This window comes from Patagioenas fasciata, chromosome Z (assembly GCF_037038585.1).
Source record: "Patagioenas fasciata isolate bPatFas1 chromosome Z, bPatFas1.hap1, whole genome shotgun sequence".
In the NCBI taxonomy this organism is placed as follows: Eukaryota; Metazoa; Chordata; class Aves; order Columbiformes; family Columbidae; genus Patagioenas; species Patagioenas fasciata.
Window position 1 is genome coordinate 65641143 of NC_092560.1, and position 27000 is coordinate 65668142.

Here is a 27000-nt window from a genome sequence, read left to right on the forward strand (position 1 = left end):
TTTTAATCGTAACAGAGATGGAGAGGATTATTTTTTTATTTAAAAAAGTCTTTTGAATGTTACACTAAAGCGATTCTGCCTTTCTTCCTCTGCCACATGACTTGCACATTATCACTCCATTTATTTTCCTTCCAGTTAAGGATACTGAAATCGGTAAAGTTCAAAATGCCCTAAAGGATCTAATCTGAATTTATTACTGTTTCATTTTGAAGCAAATCTGATACACATGTCTTACAAAGATGCAATCATCTTTTATAACCCACTGAGGTTTTTTAAGTATAGACTATGAATCTGATCTTGCAAGCTAGTAGTAACATAAATAGATGTTATGTAATGGTTCACAAAGTCACCGGGAAGCATCAGGTTCTTATTAGGAAACTGCTGAGGGGAAGACTTGTATAATACCACTGGGTTATTTGCCTTTTTTTTTAATTCTGAGAAAATGCGAAACCTTCTTGATTTCTTTTTCTCACATTTAGTCAGTGTGACTTCTCATAAAGTATGTTGCAATCTTTTTTAAAGTGATATAGGCACTGAAGATTCAATAGGCAAAATTCAACCGAAAAAGTAATCTGAAACTTCTCCCGAATTTGTAGCTGAATTGGGCTGGCAAATGAGAGCTTATGCTCAGTCATATGCAGGGCTGAAATCGCAAGATACAGGGTAGAATATTTGAATTAGAACTACTAGAAATTACAAGGATGAAAGAAGTTATGAAAACTGAGACACAAATCTGTACTGTGAATAAGAAAGTGGTTTTTGTCCTCAGATTGTAGAGCCAAAGATCGAACAGAGGGTAAATATCCCAAATGCAGGTACAGTACTATTTAGTTCCTAAAACTGATAATAATGACCAACAAATTACGTTGAGTGAATGTTGGCATCTCAAATAGCTATACTTAATATGCAGCTGCAATAATGTAAGATTTACATGGGAAATTACTTTAATCTTCTAATTCGTTTTATGAACAAAAATACCTTCGCTGAAGTCTTACTGCCTAAGATGACTGCGGGTGCTGTGGGATAAGGGAAACCCAACCCCTGCTTTTGTGAGGACTGTGGGAGATCCCATGCAGGGGCATTTTGAGTAGGTATGGCTTATGGAAAATAAGTACTTCTAAAATGATAACTTTTTAATTAATCCAGAAGTGTTTTATAAGTCTTGATTAGTTTAGGGAAAATGCCTATCATAGACGAAGTAGACAAATGAGATGCAAGTGTTAAGAGTTTAAGTTTCGCTTTGCTCAGAGCTTTGAGAAGCCTCTGCTGCTGAGAGGGAAGAACTGCCTGGATGTGGAACAGGGCTGTGGGGAAATTCAGTCACTTTGAATGGGAGAATACTGCACTGACTGTGGTGCTCTGCCCAGCAGTTTTTAGGAGTAATCCGATGGACTGCTGGTGCCTAGAAACTACAGATGAGTGAGACTTGTAGAGGTGAGGCTTTGCCTCGCCTGTACAATAAGCACATGGGAATTGTTGCAGAATTAATTTGTGGACACACATCAGCCATGGCACCTTGGGGAATTTGAAACTAGTTTGAAGTTTAGACAAGACTGAGGTCTTGCTGTGAACTTCGGACACATGTGCTCACTGCAGCTGCTGGCTTCTAGCTCTACGACCTTGTGAGAGCGCTGACCGAGTACCTGCTGCCTGTGCTGGGCTTCAGTGGAGGATGTGCTCATGTGGGAGAGCTGGTGAACACTGACATGGGCAGTACGGCACGGGGACTGTGCTGGTTTGACTGAAAATTACTTGATTTTCTTCATGCAGCTAGAAACCTTTCTTTTTCATAGCTAGCACGGTCATCATTTGGACTTAGTTTGAGAACAAGCGATAACACCCCACCACAGAGTTAATATTTTTAATTGCTCTGGTCTGAGAGCCAAGAATATTCTTAGCGCTCTGCCCACAGGTGTGTGAGGTGTCAAGGAAGGGGAGCCATGGATGGGGCAGAGCTTGACTGACATCCACACTGATCAATAAGAGTATTCCATCCCATTAACATCACATTTCATATTTAGAGGTGGGGTCAGGATCTTCCAGTCTCACGCTCTGTCTCTGGCTCTTCTCTTTGCTCTTGGAGACCTGTTCAGGGGAGTTCTGTTTGGGATGTTTAGTTAGACCTTTTGCCATTTTGCAGAGACCTCTGAGCCTTTCTGCCTTTTCCCTCTTTTCTCCCTCCAAGATCAGCTGTTTGGGACCAGTTGCTGCTTCCTGGGACTGGCTGCTCGGTGTGAATGGAGCTCATGAGGAATTGCATTGAGTATCTTTTATTTTACATTCTATTTATATCATATATATATATTTACTAGTAGTGTAATAGTATTTTGTTGTTTTATTAAACTGTGTTTATCTCAGTCCAAGTTTCTCGCTTCTGATTCTCTCCCCTATTTGGGATTTGTGGAGGGGGTGAGTGAGCAGCTATTGTGGCTGTAGTGCTAGCTCAGCTTAAACCATGACAGGGACAGACACCATTATGGGGTATGGGTGGTAGTGACCTGCTTCACCTGGATTTCTCTTACTGGAGCTACTCACTGCTACTTGCTGTGCTTTTGCAGGGAAGAATGAGAATCACAGAATCACAGAATGTCAGGGATTGGAAGGGACCTCAAAAGATAATCTAGTCCAGTCCCCCTACCGGGGCAGGAACACCTGGCTGAGGTTACACAGGAATGTGTCCAGGTGGGTTTTGAATGTCTCCAGAGAAGGAGACTCCACAACCTCCTTGGGCAGCCTGTTACAGTGTTCTGATACCCTCACTGAGAAGAAGTTTCTTCTCATATATAAGCGGAACCTTTTGTGTTCCAGTTTAAACCTATTACCCCTTGTCTTAGCATTGGTTGTCACAGAGAAGAGCCTGGCTCCATCCTAAGGACACTCACCCTTTATATATTTATAAACATTAATAAGGTCACCCCTCAGTCTCCTCTTCTCCAAGCTAAAGAGACCCAGCTCCCTCAGCCTTTCCTCGTAAGGGAGATGCTTCACTTCCTTCATCATCTTTGTTGCTCTGCACTGGACTCTCTCCAGCAGTTCCCTGTCCTTCTTGAACTGAGAGGCCCAGAACTGGACACAATATTCCAGGTGTGGTCTCACCAGGGCAGAGTAGAGCGAAAGGAGAACCTCTCTTGACCTACTAACCACCCCCCTTCTAATACACCCCAGGATGCCATTGGCCTTGCTGGCCACAAGGGCACAGTGCTGGCTCATGGTCATCCTGCTGTCCACCAGGACCCCCAGGTCCCTTTCCCCTGCGCTGGTCTCTAACAGGTCATTCCCCAACTTATACTGGAACCTGGGGTTGTTCCTACCCAGATGCAAGACTCTACACTTTCCCTATCGACCTTATCTTTGCAGTATGAGACCACGGGTGTGGACCATGGGGGTGGTCCATGGTGAGGGTGCGGAGCAGGGGATAACAAATGGAGGACGGGGACAGGCAGCGCTATGAGCAGCGCTCTCTGGGGAGTGGCTCGCCATGGCGGCTGGGCCTCAGGAATGAGGACTACAGCGCCCAAGAGCCTTTGCACATCCCGCGCATGCGCACAGGGTACACGCGCCTCAGGCGCGGCCCCGGCTCCCAGCGCGCTGTTCTGCGGGCGCGGGCCGGACTGCAACTCCCAGTGGCCCCCGCACATCCCGCGCGTGCGCGAGGCTCCGGTCCGGCCGCGCTTCGCCGTTGTCGCCGTAGGTGGGTGGGGGGAAGGGAGCGAGCGCGGCGGTGAGGAGGAGGAGGAGGAGGAGGGAGGGGGGGGTGAGAGTTGAGAGTTCAGCCGCCGCTGTCGCAGCCAGCTCGGACTCATGATTCCCATATGCCCGGTAGTTTCGTTCACCTATGGTGAGTAACGGCGCTCGGTGTGTGTGTGTGTCCGTGCGCGCGGAGGGGGAGGGGATGCGGCCCGCGCGCGGGGCGGGGGCGCGGGGCGGGGGGAGGGGAAGAGGTGTTCTGAGACGCCGTGTCTGACCTGTCGCTCGTGCGCTCTTTCTGTCCCTAATCTGTCTGTCCCTTTCTCTTCCCCCCTCCCCGCCTCTTTTTCCCCCCTCCTCCTGCCCGGGCCTCCTGTCATGGCCCCGACCGCTGCCGCCGCCGCCTTTTGGTTACCGTCGCCACAGTGCCCAGCCGGCTGGGAGAAGATGCCAAAATGGCCACCGGCAACTACTTTGGATTCACCCATAGCGGGGCTGCTGCCCAGTATAGGTAACCACCGCGACCCCTCCCTGCCCCGCCCTCTCTCCGCGCCCGCAGCCCCTTCTCCCCGCTTGGCCTCCGGTCCCTGACCGGCCTCTCCCCGCCCCTCGGGCTGAGCGCTCGGGCCGCTCCTGTCCCCTCACCCCGCTCCTCAGGGAGGGTTGTGTCCGGGACCCTCCTGCGTGTCCGCCCCGCCCGGGGCCGTGTTTTCTGATCCTCCTGGTAAGGGCCTCCCTTCATCCCCGGGGGTGTGAGGGTGGGGAGGTGGCGCTGGGCACCGCGATGGAGGAGGAGAGGCAGCGGCGGCATCAGGTCCCGAGGCTCCTAAATTAAAATGGCCACTTGCCGTCAACGCGACCAGTGAGTTACTGCCAGCCGCCCCCGGGCCCTTCTCCTCCTTCAGCTTCGGGGAAGATGGGGTTTTCTCCTCGAGCCTTTGCCCTCGCTTATGTCGGCGTGGGAGGATGGAATCCTTTTTAAAGCAGGTTAGAATTATATCAGCTCTACCTGTTGGAGACTGGAGGGATATGGGAAGAGCTGAAGCACCAGAAAATACAAGGGACTTCATTCCACTGAAGTAATGTTATAATTAAGTATCTACAAAAGTAGAGAAGGTACTTTAAGGGCCAGGCACATTTTTGAAAGATTTCTTACTTTGAATATACAAGACTAGGAGCAGATCTTATACTGGAGCTTGGGGACCTGTAACTGTACAACTTGTATAGACACACTGCCATAAGTCTTTGTATCTTTGCAGGTTTTGTGCATCTGAATTATGTTCCAGCGTATTAAAAATAAGTGGTAGCATCTATTATCTCACGTTTTCTGAAATCAGATCACTTAAGCTGGGAAAAAAAGAGATACAGTCAGGAACGACTTAACATTTTTGGCTTGTGTTGAAGTAGCACTCTAAAGTCCATATTTGGATCTATGTTGTTCGTTTCATAAATCTGTAATACAGACCTTGCTTGATTCATCTGTCTTGGTTAATGGGAAAAACAGACATATAAAGCAAGTATATGAGAAGTTATTAACAAATGAATGCAGATGTGTGATACTGTTAGTTAGTTTATCAAAATTGCATACCTGCATAGCTTCAGGAATATACAGTTTTACAGAGGTCTTGGAATGACTCCAAATCTATTATTTCTATCTGTTTTTTCCTGGAAGTGGATGTAAGTTTCGTTTACTCCAATGCATGATAGTTGAAGGAGAGGATTAAATTTATCTGCCTTCTAGTTATTTTATGCTTAGGTGTTCGCAGTATGTTTATGTTGTACTTGACAGTTATAATGAAATTTGAAACAGGGTTTCATGAGGTATGAAGGAGTTTCTAAATATGATTTTTTTTTTTTGCCTTTTTTTTTTAAAGTAAGTATATTATCTTTAATAATAATCTGAGATCCATGCATCTACATTTTTGAAGTGGAGATGAATTTTTAAAATTGTTGTTCCTTTTATTGTGGAGCTAAGGTGGTCTCTAGGCTCAACAAACATCAACAACTTACTTGGAATTTCTGTTTCAATTGCAATATAAAAACATAGAATTGGAATAATATTCAAGTTCAAAACTTGTTTTGTTAGTTAATCTTAAATGAGTCCTTGAGAAAATGGAAAAACTAATTTAAATAAGCTTTTTCATTTGCTATCACAATGCAAGATACTATTTCATATGCTATTAGTAAAACAGTCTGAATCCCATACACTGTTTGTATATTTACCACATCTGAAAGTGAAGAGACACAGCAATCAGTGTTAAAACAGCCCTTTCATAAGAATTAATTCAATATTTTGAGCAGAAAACTAAAGAATCACTTAAAATGTCTAAAAGGGAACTTACCTTCATGAAGCAGTCTTGGCAGGTCCTTATTAGGTTGTTCGCAAAGTGCTACAAAATCATAGAATCATAATAGAATAGTTTGGGTTGTAAAATGTGTATTCCAGTCCAACATATTTGAGAAAGAGATGTTGATGACAGGGGAAGATAGTAGATTTAGTATTCCAACGAGTCCTGTACTATTGTTAACAGTATTTGAAATAACAGTTTAGAGAATAATAAAATTATTGCATTCTTAGAAACCAGTATAATAGATTAAAAAATTGATATTTATCCTCATAGCTAATATGTAGGTGAGCCTCGCAAATCTGCCAAAAAAAAAATTCTAGCCACAGGAATACTACGTGGATTTTTTAAAAGTTGCTCAAAACACCAAGTTTTTTTAGGAGGGCAATACAATATTTCGGTTGGAAGGGATCTAGAATGATCATCTACTCCAATTGCCTGACCGTTTCAGGACAGACAGACCAGAAGTTACAGCAGGTTTTTAAGGGCCTTGTCCAAATGCCCCTTAAACACTGACAGGCTTGGGGCATTGACCACCTCTCCAGGAAGTCTGTTCCAGTTTTTGACCACCCTCTTGGTAAAGAAATGCAGCCTCATGTCCAGTCTGAACCTCCCTGATGTAGCTTTGAACGTTTCCCATGTGTCCTGTCACTGGATCCCAGGGAGAAGAGCTCAGCACCTCCCTCTCCACATCCCCTCCTCAGGAAGCAGTAGAGAGCAATGAGGTCACCCCTCAGCCTTCTTTTCTCCAAACTAGACAAGCCCAAAGTCCTCAGCCACTCCTCACAGGACATTCCTTCAGCATTTGCACCAGCCGTGTTGCTCTCCTCTGGACCTATTCAAGGACCTTCACATGCTCATTAAGTGGTGGGCCCAGAGGTGCACACAATGCTCAAGGTGAGACTGCACCAATGCTGAATCCAGCAGGACAATCCCCTCTTCTGACCACTGGTTATCCCATGTTTGATGCTCTGCAGGATGGGGTTTCCCTCCTGGCTGCTGATCATGTTGAGCTGCTGTCAGCCAGCAAAACCAGGTCTCTTTCTGCAGGGCTGCTCTCCAGCCACCCCTCTCCCAGCCTGTACTGGTGTCCAGCATTGCGCTGTGCTGGGTGCAGAATCCAATATTTGGAGTTGTTACATTTCATTCCGTTAATCGTTGCCCAGTGCTCCAGTCTATCTAGATCCCCCTCTTAACTTGCTTCATATTTAATCAAAGGCAGCAAAAGAGCTAAGTACCTTTCAAACCTCTAAATAATGGATTAGAAGCATTCTTGTTTCTTTCAGTGTTGTCAGTGCATAAAATTTCCTGCCACCCGCTCATTCAAAATTCTTTCTGTGCACTACCCAGTAATAATATCATGACTTAATGAGAAAAGCATTACCTTATGCAAATACCAATAGAGGAAGTTTCTCTGAGGATTGCAATACCTTTACAATCTGTGCTTTCTGCTAGCGGTGGTATTAGGGCCTAAGGTTATAAACCTACGTTCAGTGCAAACTTCATCGGTTACTTATTTAAGTAACTGTATTAATCCATCTATTTAGAAGCCTGAAATAAATGTGGAATTGGTAATATTAGCCCTATTTTCTTTGTGTGTGTGTGTGTTCTCTGTGGATCACCTGAACTACTGTGTGTCTCTCCTGTTTGAAATAAACAACGGAATATTGGCTTGTCTTTAATGTTTAAAAAATAATAGCATTCTTGATTCAGTGCTGGAGAGAGGCTTAGTTATGCTTTTATTCTGAAGCTGGCTGATGGAAATGTGGGAATGCTAGTGGAGAGATAGGAGCATTGAAAAATATGTGGACAGAGAAGTGTGCGAATGTGGTAGTCTCATGAAATTGTTAAGATTTTGGGTTCTATTAAGAGAAAAATGTTTAAGTGTCTTGAGTTTCTTCTTAGTCATATTCGTAGCGTGTACTTTCTCTAAAGAGACAGGTCAAAGGTGGAAGATTCTTGGGTAGTTTGAAGTGATTTGTTGATTTTTGAATTGCTCTATTGGTCTTGCTAAGTATGGCAAGACTTCACAGGTAAAGGCAATTTAGCAGTTCTGGTCCAGAGCAGACCACAGTGCCTGTGAGTTTAGGTTAAGATGCAGACCTCTAGGCAGCCATATGCAAATCAACTCTTGCAGTTGTAGCTTGTTTGACATTCAGGTACAGTGTGTGACATTATAGGATATTTGAGGCTGGTGCAGAACAGCGAAGGATGGTGAAACGCTGTGGATGTGTAAGTTGGCTATTGGGAATTGTTTGGACATGGAGTGTTCTTTTCGCATTTGCTAGTACTTCTGATTACTTTTGTTTTCAGTGTCTGCCTCAGTTGCCTTTTTTTCAACTAGATACTGGTTTTGGAAGTGTTCAGTCTTTCAGAGACATTAGGGCGGTAATTCACACAGGTCTACTAGCAGAGTCTTGCAGTATCACTAAATAGAATTCATACTTGTGCTAGTGGACAACACAAAGAAAAGGACAATACTGAATGGGACATACGGCTTATTCTGAAGTGAAAATGTACTACTAGGCTTAAACTTATATTAAGAAAAACATTTGTTCATCTTACAGTATTGTGTTCTATGCAACCCGCTCTAAAATGCGTGGGAATGAAAGTAATCAGTCTTATCATTAGATGAATGTTCCTATATCATAGTATAACAACTCCAGATCATTGCTTTCTGTTACTTTTATGCCCATGGTATCTTGAGTTGCATCATATATTAAGGCATATTTGTTTTTAGCAAAAAAGACTTAATATGATAGAGCTGCATGATGCTGATTCTCTTTTGTTCACCTAATGTTAAATCTAAGGTGCTGTCCTAAACTTGCTGTTCTAGTGTGCTTCATGTGCACAGGAAGCCTCCAGTAAGCTACTGCTCTTTGTAAAAAGATTTTGATAGACTTCTTTTCAAATCAGTGAGGTCCCACTCTCAAAGGGGTTGTGCCGATTTTAGAAAGACAGTAAGGGGCTCTAGGTTCATTAATGTGGACTGTGTGACAGTATTGCAGTTGACTAATGATGAGGTTTGGAAGAGGTGGTGGTAATTGGGGAGGAAAGGTGCCTCACTAATCAGAGGGGCCTTTGTCATTTTTAGGAGGGAGGTCTGCCAAATAGTTGAAATTTGCAACAGGCTCATGTCTTTAGGAACCGAGCACTTGGGGAAAGTTTTCTGTTAATGGTGTAGTTACTTCCTTAGTAGTTGTAATCTCAAAAGGGATTGATGGTTGGAGGCTTAACTCTGGGATGTTAAATTATGTGTAAAATTTTGTCTGCTGCTAAAATGCAACCATGGTAGTTAAAGTGTAGTTGCATTATTGGTACTAGAAAAGCAAAGTAGTAGCTTAAGGCAAGAAATACAGAATGTTTTAAGCATTTAATACATTTTTTCCATACTAGTGAAGTTTCTTTCCTTTTATAGAGAGCTTGCCAATTTTAGCATTATTTTCTGTTTAACATCTTCATTAATGGTCTGGATGATGGAACAGAGTGTGCCCTCAGCAAGTTTGCTCATGACACAAAGCAGGGAGGAGTGGGTGATGTCCCAGAGGGATACAGAGCCATGTAGAGGGATGTCAACAGGCTGGAGTAGTGATCTGACAGGAATCTCATGACGTGCAACAAGAAAATGTGCAAAGCTCTGTACCCAGGGAAGAACAATCCCTTGCACCAATATGTGCTGGGTGCCACACAGCTGGAAAGCAGCTTGGCAGAAAGGGACCTGGGGGTGCCAGTGGAAACCCAAGTTGAACATGAGCCAGCAACGGGCCCTCGCAGCAGAGAAGGCAAACCGTGTCCTGGGCTGCATTACACAAAGTGTGACCAGTGGGTTGAGGGAGGTGATCGTGCCCTTCAAACTCAGCCCTGGTGAGGCCACACCCAGAGTCCTGTGTCCAGTGCTGGGCTCCCCCAGTACAAGAGAGACATGGCCACAGTGGAGAGAGTCCAGCGAAGGGCCACAAAGATGATGAAGGGACTGGATCATCTCTCCTTTGAGGAAGGGCCGGAGAGCTGGGACTGTCTGGCCATGAGAGGAAAAAACTGAGTGGGGCATCTTCTTAATGCATATAAACACCTGACAGAAGGGCACAAAGGGGACAGAGCCAGACTTTTTCCAGTGGCCCCTAGAGACAGGAACTGAGGCAATGGGCGCAAGCTGAAACACAGGAGGTGCCTTCTGAACGTAAGTGAACACTTTTAGACTGTGAAAGTGACTGAGCACTGGCACAGGTTGCCCAGGGAAGTGGTGGAGTCTCCCTCCTGAGAGATATTCAGAAGCCATGTGGACATGCTCCTGGGCAGTGGCTTGAGGTGGCCCTGCCTGAGTGAGACTGGACCCCAGATGACCTCCAGCGGTCCCTTTCAACCTCAGCCATTCTGCGATTCTCTGATTTTGACAGGAAAAATGTTAGGAATTGATATTTTTTAGGCAGAAGTAACATCTTGATTTCAGTTCATTTTATCTTGCAAGCTATCATAGTGAACATGGTTGTTGACTAGACTTGGATAAATCAATGCTTTCATAATGAAGAAAGCTGTATAGGCAATGAGCAGTTCCTTGTCTGCAACTGAGTAGGGAGGTAGGAACAGAGCATATATTGCATCACTGTTACAGGCACTTGCAGTTACATTGTGATGTACAGTGGGGAAAACCTTGGAGAATTTGGTTGGATTTAAATCAGATGGTGAAACTAATTGTGAAGATTAACAAAGCAGTAAGGGTGAATTGAAAACATGAGAATATTTGTCATTGAGGTGATTTTTTTATAGTATATGGTTTAGCTATCCAGTAGCAATCCATATTTTTTGTTTGTAAGGAATAATGCAAGTATGTTTTTAGAAACAAGGAAGAGGAAGGGAAACTCAGAATTGCTACAGAGAACTGTCTTTGTTAGACCGTGGGTAGTTAAATCATAGAATACATTACTTGGAGCTACTGAAATTTTGATCTACATAAACTGAAAAGCAACAGAACTCAAGAGGGGGTTGCACATTTGCATGCCTTCTGACCTCACTTTGGATTCTTAGTGAACTGGCTTACAAATAATGTTCTGTTCACAAAAAGTTAATAATAGGATATATATTTTTTGTTGAAGTTCTAAAAATACATATTCAGTCCTCTTCAAAATTTTATGCCCATAGTGAGTGACAGGCTCTAGAAAAACGGAAGTCACTTCTAAAGTACAATGTACTGTAGTCTGTAGTGCAGTATTTAATTTCACCATTTTTGTGGTTTATTGTTAAGTGTGTTTAGGAGGAAAAAAACTCTTTATTATCATTATCATTATTTTGTTTTTACTTTGCTTTGCCCAGGTTCTGTTAACACACTTGAATTGTCATCTGACTTATTCACTTATTCAGTAGTGCCTCTTCCTAAGTTCGGATCTGAAGAAGCAGCAGATTGTACTGCGTCTTTCAGTTTTTGTGGGGTTAGGATTGTTTCAATCTTCATAGCCCTGGAAGAAAAACTGCAAACTGTGTTTTTTGCTATTCAGCTACTAACAGAATAATCTATGAAACTTCAAGAAATCTGGCAGCTAGGTCTCAACAAATATGGTTTCCTAAATGATAAAATGTTCAAATGTTCTTAAAGGTTAGATTTAAAAAAATAAGTTGTGGTCATTTTTTAGTACAAAGAATTTGTATTGTAAAAATTATTTTAAGAGTAGCTTAAATGTGTTTGTTAAACCATCCTGAAAATCACTGCTTTAAATGAAAAAAAAAAAAAACCTGCAAGAACTGTGTTTAAAAATGGCAATTTCTGAGGAAACTTGCAGTTTGGATAGAGACAAAATTGGTTTTAGTCCTCATCTTAACTCTATATCAAAATAGCATTCTTCAGAAAACTAAAAAAAATTAATATCTTTGCTGCTAGAAAGCATTTTCAATGTTCAGCACCCTAAACACAGCTGGAGTAGCAGCAGCATTCGTGTGTGTGTGTGTTGGTTGGTAGTATGGAGACGAACTGGAGATCAGCATTTTTGTTTTTCTTTGGCTTGCATACACATGAGTTACAGTACATTTTTGTTTTAAAATTCAATCAGTCAGTGTGATGAAAAGCAAGACTTACAGGAAACCTTTTATGTGCTTCCTTTATGTATACTTTTTGCGTGCTATTTGTCTCATATGGAAATAGACTGCATTTTCCTGAAAATGTGTTCCTCTGACAATAACTACAGATAACTGTATTAAGTTTCTTAACGTGTGACTTACTCCACAAATACCTTAATGTATAAAATATCTTACAATCTTAAGTCATATGAAGTTATTAACTGGCAAAGTAGAAAGCATTGTATCAAAGCATTGTATTTTTTAATATTGTTAAAATGCAAAACATAAAGCTTTCTACTTTAAATTTACATTTTCACAAAAAAACACATTTTCTTACTAGAAAAGGGCTATAGATGGAAAGGAAAAAGGACAGGAGCCCAGTGTTCTTCAGAAATGAATTCAGTATTTGTTTCTTAATTTCTCTTAATTCTCTGTCATTCTTGGGCTGATACATCACAGGAAATCCAGATGTTCTGTCAGTGTTGCTGTGTAAAAGTAACTAACAAGTGAGGGTTCTGCTATATTAGATCTAATAATTATAACAAGTTCTCATCTAAGCTTTTTTTTGTGAAATAATGTTGCTCATTTACAAACCCACATTGTATGGCTTTTGAAGTTAGAAAGACCTGTGTGGTTTTGGAACTGCGGAACAATGTTTTGCTAAGTGGACTCCAATACTTCATTTATTGCTATTTTTCAGCAATTTCTACCTCCTAGACAGCTTCTGACTTAATTTTAAGTGTGCTGCCAGCTTTTTTTTTCACTTTGGAAGTCCATAATTATTTTTCTGTATCAAAAACACTGCTATGGTTTCTTTGTGGATTTCAGAAAAAGGTTTTAATTGCTTCTTGAATATCCTTGGTTTTGACGAGGGGATTTAAAGTTACCAACAAATTAATCTAGTTATTTTAAAGCTAGTATGGAGTAGTGATGGCTGAAGAATGTTAATTTTTCTGAAGAATGGCTGAAGAATGTTTGCATGCCCTTAGCCCATAGAACATACAGAGTAATTTGGTTCAATTTTTTCCCGCTGCGTTGCGGGGTTAAGCTAAATAAAATTACTTGCTTTGTTGTGGTAAATAACACGCATGTGGTTTGCTACCATGGCTCAGCTGTATTTCAATGTTGCTCTAGTAGCTTGATCACGTGTGTAAATCTTTTGGAGTCTTATTTATTTGTATTAAGTTGAAATACTTGATGTGGTGCAGTAGGGAGAGTTATTCCTTAAGGTAGAGATTAGTAAAACAATTGTAGAGAGTGTTAGAGGTGGTTAGTAGTATTAGTACAGTCAGACAAATTAAATGAGTAATTATCAAATAAGAATAATTGCAGTGGAGTACCCTAGGGATTGGTTCTGAGTCTTGCTTAGTATTTGTTATTAGTATGACGTGTCGTGATATTTGATATGAGGAAAATACTGTTAACACACAGGTGACTTTAAAAGAAGCTGCTCTGGGGAAGCTAGACTGTTTGGAACGAGAGCATGGTCTGCAGTAGAGTGGGTAGCACAGCTGAAACTTCATCTGAAATGATGCGTGTGGTTCTTGCCACCTGTAGTCAAGAAAGAACAATAGTACTAGGATAGGTACAAAGGTGAACTGCAAGAAAGATCAGTGGAATAGGCAGCCTGGTAAAATAATCTAAGAGGAGATAGGTTCATCTCAGCAAATGTGATGAGACACTGATTATCAAAGAAGAATAAAAACTCTTGTAAGTTAAATGAAGAAGTTGGCACAAAAATATTTTTGTATAAGTTAATGGCATGAAAATGTCTTGTCATTTTAATCACAGAATCACAGACTGGTTTGGATTGGAAGGGACCTCTGGAGATCATCTCATCCAATCCGCCTGCTAAAGCAGGGTCACCCAGAGCAGATCGCACAGGAACGTGTCCAGGCAGGTTTTGAATGTTTCCAGAGAAGGAGACTCCACAACCTCTCTGGGCAGCCTGTTCCAGTGCTCTGGCCCCCTCAGAGTAAAGATGTTTCTCCTCATGTTTAGATGAAATGTCCTGTGCTTCAGTCTGTGCCTGTTGCCCCTCATCCTGTTGCTGGGCACCACTGAAAGGAGTCTGGTCCCATTCTCTTGATACCCACCCTTTAGACATTTATAAACATTGATGAGATCCTCTCTCAGCCTTCTCTTCTCCAGGTTGAACAGACCCAGCTCTCTCAGTTTCTCCTCATAAGAAAGGTGCTCTAGGCCCCTCATCATCTTCATAACCCACTACTGGACTCCCTCCAGTAATTCCTTGTCCTTCTTAAACTAGGGAGCCCAGAACTGAACATAGTTGGAAGGTTTTCAGGGAGAAAAGGGAATGTGATAAATTTAGAAAAGATGTCACCATGAATTTCTGTAACATAATGTAACATGACTTCTGAAAAGGATGAAGCAGTCAATTCCAGAATATTTTTCTTGTAGTCTTGCAAACTCGATCACTAGCTCTGCATGACGTTGCAGAAGCAAGGGGAACAGGTTTGCTAAAGTAAACATGGTTATAGAACTGTACTGGCCTTAGAAATCAAATTATTTGGGCTGTTAATTCTATACCATGATAAGAAATTTCAATACAAAAATAGCACAGGAGAAGTGAAACTGTCTGTACCAGCATCTTATTAATAGCCCTGGTGATGATGATCCTAATCCTCTTCACGATATTAAATACTGAAAAATGTCACATAGCTTTAGTCATATATATTCTGAGAACAAAAGCATTTTTTTTAATAAACTGGCTGGTACTGTTACAAAATATGATACAGTGCTCACAATACACTATGAAGTAATACTAACTTGAGGATGGTTTCATGATAGTTGGAAGAGCCAAGTTAATGCTTCCTAGACAGGTCCCTGTTCTTTCTCCTACTCCTATTTGGTTTTGTTTTCGTTTTTTTTTCCTGTCTCCCTATGCATAATTTATGTGCGTTCTGGCACTTGACAGACTTGTTTCATAGGCTCCAATGTTTCTAATGCTTCTACCATGGACTTCTACGAGCCCAGCAACAACTATTTTCACCATTTTCTGCTAGATTAATGACTTAAATCTTAATGCACTGAGTATCCTGACAAGTAGCAGAACTAGCACCAGAGATGGCATAAGAGAGCACAGCTGGGGTTGCTGTGTGGGAGGAGGGAAGAGTAAGAGTGGAGGTAGGGTGGAGCAAGGCTTTTCTATTGGCAGGATTGGACTGGTGATGTGTTCAACTGCAGCCTGAGCTTAACAATCTGCTCTCTGTTTTCCTCAATTTAATGTGGTTTTAGCAGATATATATGATAATGATAGTTACCTTCGAATTTGTGACTATTTTACACTTCTGTACTGTTAGATATGTAGGTAGTGCAGTCTAATTTTATAGACTGTCACTCACTTTTACCATCATAAGATAGTCTTCCTGAATTTTCTGGTGGAGTCCGATTTCTCACCTTAAACTGACAAAACAGAGTTTTCCTATGTATGTCAAGTAGGAGGAATTGTTTCAAGCAGTAGTGGGAGCTACACCAAAGCATTTCAGGGTGTTTTCTTTCTATTGTTGTACTGAGAAATTGAAAATGAAATGAAATGTAATTGTGAGTACCACTCACAACTGAATTAAATTTGGATGGAATGCAAGTGGTCTTTTAAGCAGTCGGGCCTATGATGGACAGAAGGTGGAGTCCAGGCATGGAAGTCCAGTAGTAATGAAATTTTCCACATCTGTGTTCTAAGAATTTTTTTTTTTTTTTAATGTATTGAAGTTAATGGGTTCTGCTTTAGTTAAAATGACAAAATTAATTTTCATAAAAATAAACTAATAGAAATTACTATAGCCACAAGAGAGTTATGGAAATGTATTTTGCAAAAATAATGGTATCTATAGTTAAAATGTGTTTTGTTTCTGGTAGTTATGTCAGAGAGAATATTGGGGAGAAAATGCTGTAACTTTTTATTCCTTTTGGTCTTGAGCATAACAGTACAGTTCCATTGTACCACTGAGTATGTTTGTTTCATGTGAGATTTTATTTTTCATTTTCTTCTGAAAAATACAGGATACTACTTCTCTGCTAGGCATGGAGTTGGTTTTGAATTACCTTTTAATAGTGCTATGGAGATGTGAAACCCTATAAAGATTTTTAAATATTATTGAACAACAGTGCAGGATTAAAGTGTATGCATAGATGGATAGCTGCTGCAGGTCTGTCTGTAGAACAGACAAGTATTAATCAAATCTGGGATTTTGAAATGTGTAGGCATTAGTTTAGTATGTTGGATTGATGTAATTATTTACTTACTGTCCTTTTCCAATATAGCCAGCAGCCAGCTTCGGGTGTAGCCTATTCCCATCCAACTACAGTTGCTAGCTACACCGTTCACCAGGCACCGGTTGCTGCACACACCGTGACTGCGGCCTATGCTCCAGCAGCAGCTACAGTTGCAGTAGCCAGGCCTGCCCCGGTAGCCGTTGCAGCTGCCGCAACAGCTGCCGCATACGGCGGCTACCCTACAGCACACACAGCCACGGACTATGGTTACACACAGAGGCAACAAGAAGCCCCACCACCACCACCTCCTGTCACTACGCAGAATTACCAGGTGGGTTTAAAAAAAAAAAACAAACCTTCTGTTGCACAATTTTTAAATGATGTGGTAAAAGGAAGAGGCCTCTTTGGAGGAGAGAATGTGGTAATACTTCTATTTTTTTCTTCTCTGAATCACAGTTTGAGTACAAGTCAAATTACTTAGCGAAAACTGATAGAATGTGAAGTGGCTGCAGTCTCATATGTCCTGTATAGAGGATTATCACTGCTAGTACTGCAGGAGCTAAGGTCTAGACATTGGCACAATAAGTAATGAACTGATGTTTATCTCCAAGTGCTTTTGTGAAACTACTATTGAAAAGAGTAGTACCGTCTTCTCTCAACTAGCTTGAATGTTTGAGTGGCATGCAGTAAACTGGGTTCCTGAGTGCCACAGAAGTTCTTAGTACTGAACATATGAGAATAGAACATTGTCCTAGGACAGGAACAACCCTTTGGGTGGTTTTTGATACCCTTTGTGAGATCACTGCCTAACCTCGTGTTCCCTTCCACAAAAGGGAACTGTTTGTCTGTTTTGATCTTGGATGCTGAAATAACATGTGTCTTGTAATATTTTTTGAAACTTTTTAGTCCTAAACTCACCAAGACATTACCTAGAGTCTAATTAGTATTTTTGTTTGTTTAAAAGGACAACACTGTTTCTGAATGTTTTCGATTCTTTTGTATAGCTTTTATAATTTGTTGCATATGGTAATGAATCATGACGTAGTAGGATTTTCTCATAGCTCGGGTACTCATAATTACCAGGTCAGCTATTAAATGCATTTGGACAGATAAGAGAGTCCCCTAAACTACATAAAAATAGTTTTATTTTACACTGGTTGGATGGAACATAGATTTTATTGTTGCATTTATTGGAAATAAAAATAATTTTTATATCTCAGTGCCTTTCAGCTATAGTAGTTCATGCTTTGCTACCCCTCAGTTGATTAACTCTTTATGCTTTACCATGAATATGGTGAGGATGAGAGAGTAAGTGTTCATACATACAGTGGCTTCCAGACCCTCCCCTTCTAAGCTTACTAGCCATCTCCTGAATTCTAGATGTGTCAAATGGGCTACTTTCCTTGCTGTTGTAGATGAGATGTAGTTTTGGACTAGTTTTGAAATATCAAGAAGTAAAGAAAGCTTTAAAAGTACCACTTTCATACTCTAAAAAATAGAACCAAGGAAAGTATTGTTAACAATGGGATTTTTAGAGCAAATAAAGGGTAATGTTTGTAAACCTGTGAATTTATTGAGGTTTGTAGAAATTCACGTTTTGTGGAGATATGTGGTGGTTTTTCACATCATATTTTACAGAAATGTAAACTGATACAGTCATTATGAAAATCATGAAAGTAGTTGCTTTTCAGTAACAAAAATAATTTGGTAGGGAAAGTGATTTAATGGCATAAGGTTAATTCCTGTTTAAAGTCTGAAAAAGATGATCAGAGTTGTTTTCAAGCCTGAAGTACCTGTAAAAATAAATTTATTTTATGCATTTATTTATATGTACTGTATCTGTAAATGTTTGGGTGTTTTTTTTTAATCTACCTTAGCAAACCAGAAGAAAACACATTGTTTCTTTGACTCTGCTAATGACTTTTATTACTGCAGGTATATACTTGAAGGAGAAAGTCACTGTTTTTCTCTTTTTTTTTCGAATTTGCAGGATTCCTATTCTTATGTTCGATCTACTGCCCCAGCTGTAGCTTATGACAGCAAACAATATTATCAACAGCCGACAGCGACTGCAGCAGCTGTGGCTGCTGCTGCCCAGCCTCAGCCTTCAGTAGCTGAGTCGTACTACCAGACAGGTGAGTGGCATGATTCAAACTGCTGTCATTATACACAGTCTGTGTGCTGCTTTAATAACCTAAAAATAGGGGGGTTTAATATTTCACATAATCCAGATTCTTTTTTTTAGTTTAGTCATGTAATCTCTCTCAACATGTAGAAAGATTTGCTGTGTCTAGAACTTGAACATTATTGTGACATTTCCATATGTAGCTGTATCTGAGGTTCAGATTGTTTTTAAATATACTGAAAACTTAGTTCTAGGCAAACGTCTTGTTGATTTGTCTAGAAACATTGCTGAAGTAGGCTCCAGTAGTCACTGGTGGGTTCATCTGGTGACTTGCTTAGAAAGACTTTTTTTACTTTTTTACTTACTTAATATATGTAGTTATTAGTTTCATGATTGCTACAAAGTATACATTCCATTTACTTTTTTTTACTTTAATAGGAAGCTTTAAGTGTACTTTCATTTACTGCATTCTAGTAAAACCCCTGAATGAGGAGGTTGTTTAAAAACATGGCATCGCAGTTAAAAATAAAGGAATCTGAGGCTTACTAGTGTGAGCTGTGACGTGACTAACAGTTGTGTGATACAGGGTACACAATGCATAACGGTAACTAAGAAAAAAATACCCAACACCAAAAACACGTTACATATTTATTGCCCAGCATATAATTAAGTATCACTTAATATGGTTTGCATTTCATTCAGCTAAAACATGTCAATGTTTGTACACTTTTATTTTCTATCCTTATCAGCTCCAAAAGCGGGATATAGCCAGGGGGCAACTCAGTATACCCAAGCCCAGCAAACACGACAAGTGACAGCTATAAAACCTGCAACTCCAAGTCCAGCAACAACTACGTTTTCTATATATCCGGTATCCTCTACTGTGCAGCCAGTAGCAGCTGCAGCTACTGTTGTTCCATCCTATACTCAAAGTGCGACATACAGTACAACAGCGGTTACTTACTCTGGTAAGAATTTTGTGTATTGTGTTGCTGGGATCTTTGCAGTTGTTACAGGAGAGGCTTTAAATACTCGGAATTTTAGCAGTTTGTGTTCAGTTCATCGTAGTCTACTGATAAGTATCAACCAGTTTGATCATTATAATGGCAAAATATTTTGCTGTATCTTTAGAAGAGGTGTGATGTTTGTATATGCCTATTTTGTTACATGTGAGAATATGCAGAGCATTGGCGTTTTGTGACTTACTGTAAGGTTTGAAGAGAAAAGATGTGAGGCAGCAAAAAATAAGGAAACACACCCATGCAAATACTACTCAGTGAAATTGGAAGAGCACGTGCTGCCATCAAACAGCAACTATAGAGACAGGGAGCACCAGTCGAAATCTGGTACATTTGGGTTGTCTTGACGTAAAATGGGAGGTGAATAGGTGCTTAAAAAGACGTCCCTTCGAACATTAGAAATCCGAGAAGTGGTTAAACATGAAAAGATGATAACTTTCTGGCAAGATGGTAATAAACTGGCATATCACAGCTGCCTTGAAATTGTTTTATTCTGTTTTCTGTTTAAAAATGGATTTTAAGACTTCCTTGAGACAGAGCCTGATCAGAGGATTAAAATAGTTGAAGCAGTAGATGTAGAAAGTTTATGGGAAAATTGGCTTAAAGGTATGAAAGACCAGTTTCCTTGATTTATTCAACTTTGATACTAGAAATCAAGGACTGAATATTCAGGTTTTAGCGAGCAAGCAGCTCCTATGCACTAAAATAACTTAAATCAGTGAAATAGAATATAATAGCACTAGCCATTCTTTTTTTATCTTCATTTTCCCGCTTTCATCTACATAAGGTCTGTCTTCCTTGCCATTTTGAAGCTTGAACAGTAAATCTGGTTCTAGAAGACTGCTTATTTCAAGTGTCTTTGATAAATCTTTTATTAGAACTCTTGTTACATCATACTCATTCTTACCAGATGTACCAGGAAATTTCGCATATTCTTTAGGAATGCTTTCATCTGTCTAACATAACTGTGTGTTTGCAAAGATGTGTCTAAAATTAAAACTATTCCGGATACAATTGATACCTATGTATTTGCGTACTGTGAAACATGAAGAAAAATTCAGACTGCCTAAGAAGATCTTAATAAATCATTTATATCCTTCCCTGCCCCCTTCAAGTCCATTATGCAACATGTTTTCTTTTATTGTGTTATGTAATTGATACATGATGTACAATGATGTAACATTTATTTTATTTTGATCTTTGAGGTACCTCTTATTCTGGCTATGAAGCTGCAGTGTATTCAGCTGCATCGTCCTACTACCAGCAGCAGCAGCAGCAACAGAAACAGGCAGCAGCAGCAGCTGCTGCTGCTGCTGCAACCGCTGCTTGGACAGGGACCACCTTTACAAAAAAGGCACCATTCCAAAATAAGCAACTGAAACCAAAACAACCTCCCAAACCACCCCAGATCCACTACTGTGATGTTTGTAAGATCAGCTGTGCTGGACCACAGGTACCTGTATTATGTAATATTCTGCTATACACTTTAGACATAATTTCTTCAGCTAAAAAATCTGACCCTTTTAAGAATACTGATTAATTTTTAAAGATCTGATTCTAAAATTCTATTAAAGAAATAATGAAAGGAAAATATGCGCTATTATGGAAGGGGTTCCTCTGAGAAAACAAAAGTTATATCCCCTTAGTTTGTACAGAGAAGCTTCAGCTGTGCTTTTGACATCCGAAATATTCTAAACATTGAATTTTATTTGCTTTTTTAACGTAGCAAACTTCTTAGAAAATACTTTTTTCAAAACTGTGGAATTACATAGATTTTGTAAATTATAAGCCTGAAAATTTAATGTTCGTTGTATTCCAGCATCCCAGTTTAGTTTCTCAATGGGTACAAGTGCTTAGAAAGTAGATACCTATTAATGCAGAGGGTTTATGTGCATGTCTAGCTGAACAGTTCTTGCTCTTTATGTAAACTTGTCATTATTTCCCACCTTGTCTGCTCTCTAGGTTGCCAGTGTTGGTATAGGAACAAATAACAATTTCTGCCTTTCATTTTCAGCACAGCTTTATTTGTGTGCTACCTTCTTTTGAATTGCTTTTTTTTTTTTTGTTCTCTGGATACAGTTAATCACTGTAGTCTTCTAGTTTGTGGAAAATTCAAAATCAAGAATAATTGAATGCAATGCAGGAAACTACAGTTTTCTGATCTTATCAGGTTTTCAATGGTAATATCTGTTGACCAATACTTGATTGAGGAAGAGAGAAATTAGAGAAGCCCGTATTGTATTACCTAAAAGTAGAAGAAAAGCTCCTCTTGTATTATCTAAAAGTGGAGTTCCGGGGTTGGAGAAGAAAATTTCTTGGTCTTGGAAGTGGCCTGCTGATACCATAGAGCATGTCGCATGGAAGAAATGTTCAGTGTAGGAAGTATTTCTTAAAAAAAGTATAAGTTTTATGCTATGTTCTATGTTACATGTATTCACATGAATGATGAACAAGCAATACAAAATGGCTTATTGTGTGCGTATTGTTTATTTGAACAGACTTACAAAGAGCACTTAGAAGGCCAGAAACACAAGAAGAAAGAAGCCGCATTAAAAGCTTCCCAGAACACCAATAACAGCAGCACTTCTGCTCGTGGAACTCAGAATCAGTTGCGCTGTGAGCTTTGTGATGTGTCTTGTACAGGGGCAGATGCTTATGCTGCCCATATCCGTGGAGCAAAGCATCAGAAAGTAAGAGTTTTCTCTTATTCTTACTATACAGGTCAGTCGTATATTTCTTCCTGTCATTTTTTCTCATCCTTGAGATGATAAATACGTGGAAACAATATAATTTGAATTATTTTGCGTAAAGACATGTAGTTCTGCATTTTTTTTCAAACTTATCCATAAGCTCAATATTGGAAGGGCCTTGTTGGGAGAGAGGGGGAAGAATATTGCCACGGCATCAGTGAGGAGAGGCTGTATTAGGGAGAGTATGTAAATTGTAGGAAGAAGGTTTTGAGTAAGATGGGAAAAAGAGTTAATGAGGACATGCAGTAGCATACTTTTGCTCTCAGTCGTTTTCAGGATCTTTCTTGACATTTGTCTTATTTATCTGGTGCTGTGAAGCTTTAAATGTACTTTGAAACACTGTAAGCTGAGTCAGTGCCAAGAGACAGGACTGTTATGCATCACTCCATGGTATTTCTTGTAGAGAAAATTGTCATATGGGAACAGGGAACAATGTCCTGTAGTGGACTTTACAATTAGTATGTTTAGAAGACTTGCTGAGCTTGTTTTCCCTACTCTTTGGGTGCAGTTAGGTGGGCATTCTGGAATAAAGACTGGGGGCCTGTATTTTAAATTTGGCTATACAATAGTTAATGCGATGGCAATGTAGAATGTTTGGTTAGATATTACAGGTTTTCCTCCTAACTCTGGAAAGATTTATGTCAGTAACAGGTACAGTATTAATACTCAGTTTTTATAGCTCTTTGCATCTCAGAATGCAAAGTGGCATCAGTAACATCATTCCTATTAAAGTAAATAAATCTCACAGCAGCTTTAAAATGGTTTTCCCTATATTATTTTTTGTTAGTACAAGAGCAGAAATTACAATTTAGGTAGACTTGCCTAGTGTTCTTTCTTTCATTAATAAGCCAAGCTATTTAATTTTTGGGTTTTGCCCAGTGGCTCTGTAGGTTTAGGGAATATATTATCATTATATATTGTATTTGGCCAACTTTTTAGTTACATGGATTTTTTTTGTTGTAACGATGTTTGTGTTACATAGTTTTTCACAGTTACCACAGAGAGATCATATTATGAATTTCTGTTTATTCTTATAGGTAGTAAAGTTGCACACAAAACTTGGCAAACCCATTCCTTCAACTGAACCAAATGTGGTTACCCAAGCTACTTCCTCAACATCCACATCTGCTTCCAAACCAACTGCCTCTGCTTCAAATATAGCAACTAGCAACAGTACTGTGAACTCCTCTGTTGCGTCCTCTGCAGTGAAAATTCTTACTCCCACGACAAACACACCACTTAACACTGCGTCCAACAACAAAACATCTTCAACTGCTGCTAACATAGCTGTAAAGAAAATATCTACACCGAAAATAAACTTTGTTGGCAAGTACAGAAGTCAGTCTTTATTTTGAAACCTAACCTATTCTATTTTTTTTTAAGACTTAGTGCAGCAAATATGAATGTATTCAGTTAACTTTATGCATGAGTAGGTATGTGCTTAAAGAATTACTGATAGGTGAAAATAGAGCGTAAATAAAAGTTTTGCTTCAAAATCTATGGTGTTTTCTGCCCAGTTGTCTCCACATGACCTCTCTTGGACGCTTCTAACATCATACAAAGTGTCCCACGTTTGGTTTCTTATGTAGTAGCTGCTGGAATATTGCAGTTTACAGTCCAGTTGATCCTAACTTCAGTTTACAGCCTGGGCAGTAAAGCCAACCTGCAGTAGGTTTGCAGTTGATAACTGGGCAACTGAGACATCCTTGTAAGAGTGGAAATCTAACGGTGGAAACTTTTGAACTGAGCGTGACAGATGGGAAGCAGCTGTTCCACAATAAGGTATCCAGTTCTTGAAGGAAAGACCTATGTAGTTTCAACAGTGAGAGTATGCTACCACCTTTGTTAATAGAAACATTACAAGGTTTTGAAGTAGTTTTTTGGATCCATTTACAAAAGAAAAAATTATCCGATGACGAAGAAGAGATTATTAAATTACATTTGCTGCGTTTTTCCCATTCAGTCATATCTATTTTAAAAAGGCATGAAAATTGCAATTATATGAAGCAAAAATTTTTCTTGCTAAAATAAAAAACTAAGTATTTAAGTAACCTGAATGTTGTTAAACTTACTTTAGAAAAACTTAAATTGTATTTTAAATATGTTTATGTTTAAAATAATTTTAAAATATTGAGAATACTTTGACCAGAACATCAATATTCGCAACTAAAGTCTCTGGTTTGCACATCCTGTGTAATCACATTCTCATTTTATTAAAGTTAACAATTTAACTTTTTTGACTTCTAGGTGGCAATAAGCTGCAGACGACAGGAAGTAAACTGGAAGAAATGAAATCAGCCGAAAGTGTTAAAACACCTCCTGCTGCTACAGCACAAACACAGGAAGTAAAAGCAGACACAGCAGCTGAACCAGTGACTCCCACAGCTCTTGCTGCCTTGCAAAGTGATGTCCAACCAGTGGGCCATGACTATGTGGAGGAGGTATTGATATGAAAATGTGTACTGTTTTTTAACTAGTGAAAGCTTGTTCAACGTGAGACAGAATCGCAGAATGGCTGAGGTTGAAAGGGACCGCTGGAGGTCATCTGGGGTCCAGTCTCACTCAGGCAGGGCCACCTCAAGCTGTTGCCCAGGAGCATGTCCACATGGCTTCTGAATATCTCTCAGGAGGGAGACTCCACCACTTCCCTGGGCAACCTGTGCCAGTGCTCAGTCACTCTCACAGTCTAAAAGTGTTCACTTATGTTCAGAAGGCACCTCCTGTGTTTCAGCTTGCGCCCATTGCCTCAGTTCCTGTCTCTAGGGGCCACTGGAAAAAGTCTGGCTCTGTCCCCTTTGCGCCCTTCTGTCAGGTGTTTATATGCATTAAGAAGATGCCCCACTCAGCTTTTTCCTCTTGTGGCCAGACAGTCCCAACTCTGCGGCCCTTCCTCAAAGGAGAGATGATCCAGTCCCTTCATCATCTTTGTGGCCCTTCGCTGGACTCTCTCCACTGTGGCCATGTCTCTCTTGTACTGGGGGAGCCCAGCACTGGACACAGGACTCTGGGTGTGGCCTCACCAGGGCTGAGTTTGAAGGGCACGATCACCTCCCTCAACCCACTGGTCACACTTTGTGTAATGCAGCCCAGGACGCCGTTTACCTTCTCTGCTGCAAGGGCCCGTTGCTGGCTCATGTTCAACTTGGGTTTCCACTGGCACCCCCAGGTCCTTTTTTGCCAAGCTGCTTTCCAGCTGCGTGACACCCAGCACATACTGGTGCAAGGGATTGTTCTTCCCTGGGTACAGAGCTTTGCACATTTTCTTGTTGCACGTCATGAGATTCCTGTCAGATCACTACTCCAGCCTGTTGACATCCCTCTACATGGCTCTGTATCCCTCTGGGACATCACCCACTCCTCCCTGTTTTGTGTCATGAGCAAACTTGCTGAGGGCACACTCTGTTCCATCATCCAGATCATTAATGAAGGTGTTTAACCGGGACTGGACCCAGTTACTAGCCTCCAAGTAGGCTTCATTCTGCTGATCACCACTCCCTGGGCCTGGCCATTCAGCCAATTTTCGATCTACCTCACCGTATACTTATTCAGCCCATACATCAGTAGGTTGTGTATGATGATATTATGGTGAGACTGTGTCAGAGGCCTTACTGAAGTAGACAATATCAGCTGCTTTCCCATCAGCTACCAGGCTGGTCATTTCACCACAGAAGTTTATCAAGTTGATCAAGGATGACTTGCCCTTGGACAAGCCATGTTGACTATGTCTGATAGTTTTCTTGCCCTTAACTTGCCTGGAAATGGTTTCCAGGATTAGCTGCTCCATTACCTTCCCAGGGACTGAGGTGAGGCTGACTGACCTGTAATTCGCAGGATCCTCCTTGGAGATAAGAATTACAAGGCATTGAACCTGCAAAGGATTGTGCATATGTTTACAATTTTGTATTATACGTGTTTCTTTTTTGTTCAGTGGGGCATTCTTCATATGGATGGCCTCAGATATGTGGATGAAGTCTGATGTAAATTTTTCATGGTTTGCCGTTTTGTAATTATTCAACTTAGTATGTTCAGGCTCCAGTTTAAGGCTGTGTACTCTTTGGAATGGAAGAACTTTGTTCTTTACCAAGCACAATGGTGTGTCTGTCAGAATTGAAAGTTCTAATCTGACTTCCTTCAGTTACTGTATGAACTTTTTGGCATGTTTTGAGACAGGCTAACATTATCCAGTGTCACTGAATTGGATTACTTTTTAAATCAGTGTGCTGGTTTGACTGAAATGGAGTTGATTTTCATCATGCAGTTAGAAAGCCTTCTTTTTCATAGCTGGCGTGGTCATTGTGTAGATTTGGTTTGAGAACATTATGCTAACACCCCAGGACAGAATTAATGTTTTTTGTTTTTCTTCGGGTATATTTCCAGTGGTTTTGAGTTGGAATTAAGATAATATAAGAACTTACTGCTATTTTAGTTGTTGTCTGGGAGCAAGGTCTTTCTGGGCTCTCTATGTGCTGGTGGGAGGCAGTGAGGAAAGAGGACATGGATGGGGCAGACCCTGACTGACAGCCAGCCTGATCAATAACAGTATTACATGCTATTAGCATCATGCTTTGTATTTAATGAGCGTCAGGTTTTCTGGCTCAGGGGACCCATTCTGGTTCTGCTCCATTTTGGTTGAGTTCCATTAGGGAGTTCCTTTAGTTAGGCATTTTGCTGTCCTGCCATTTTGCAATTGGCCTCTGGGCCTTTCTACCTTTTTGGCCTCTTCACTCTCTTCCCGGGATCGGCTATTCAGGACCAGGGTACTCTCTTCCAGGGACTGGCTGCTTGGCCCA

At 40.6% G+C, this 27000-nt stretch overlaps 1 protein-coding gene and 1 non-coding gene across 4 annotated transcripts in view; both read left to right on the forward strand.

Moving 5' to 3' along the window:
• Positions 1-3681: 3681 nt before the first annotated feature.
• Positions 3682-27000, forward strand: part of ZFR (zinc finger RNA binding protein) — a 41115-nt gene continuing 17796 nt past the window's right edge. Inside the window, exons 1-9 of one of the 3 annotated variants that reach the window (XM_065860591.2) lie at positions 3682-3838; positions 4114-4198; positions 16365-16647; positions 18307-18451; positions 19191-19409; positions 20666-20913; positions 21959-22150; positions 23248-23548; positions 24458-24651. In XM_065860591.2, the coding sequence (XP_065716663.1) occupies positions 3802-3838; positions 4114-4198; positions 16365-16647; positions 18307-18451; positions 19191-19409; positions 20666-20913; positions 21959-22150; positions 23248-23548; positions 24458-24651 (1704 nt within the window). In that variant the 5' untranslated portion in view covers positions 3682-3801. The remainder of the gene's footprint in view (positions 3839-4113; positions 4199-16364; positions 16648-18306; positions 18452-19190; positions 19410-20665; positions 20914-21958; positions 22151-23247; positions 23549-24457; positions 24652-27000) is intronic. The other 2 variants (XM_065860592.2, XM_071802885.1) reach the window with 2 other exon arrangements.
• Positions 14504-14640, forward strand: LOC136115593 (small nucleolar RNA SNORA66). Its single transcript, XR_010653240.1, has one exon. It is a non-coding gene; the product is annotated as a small nucleolar RNA SNORA66 (small nucleolar RNA).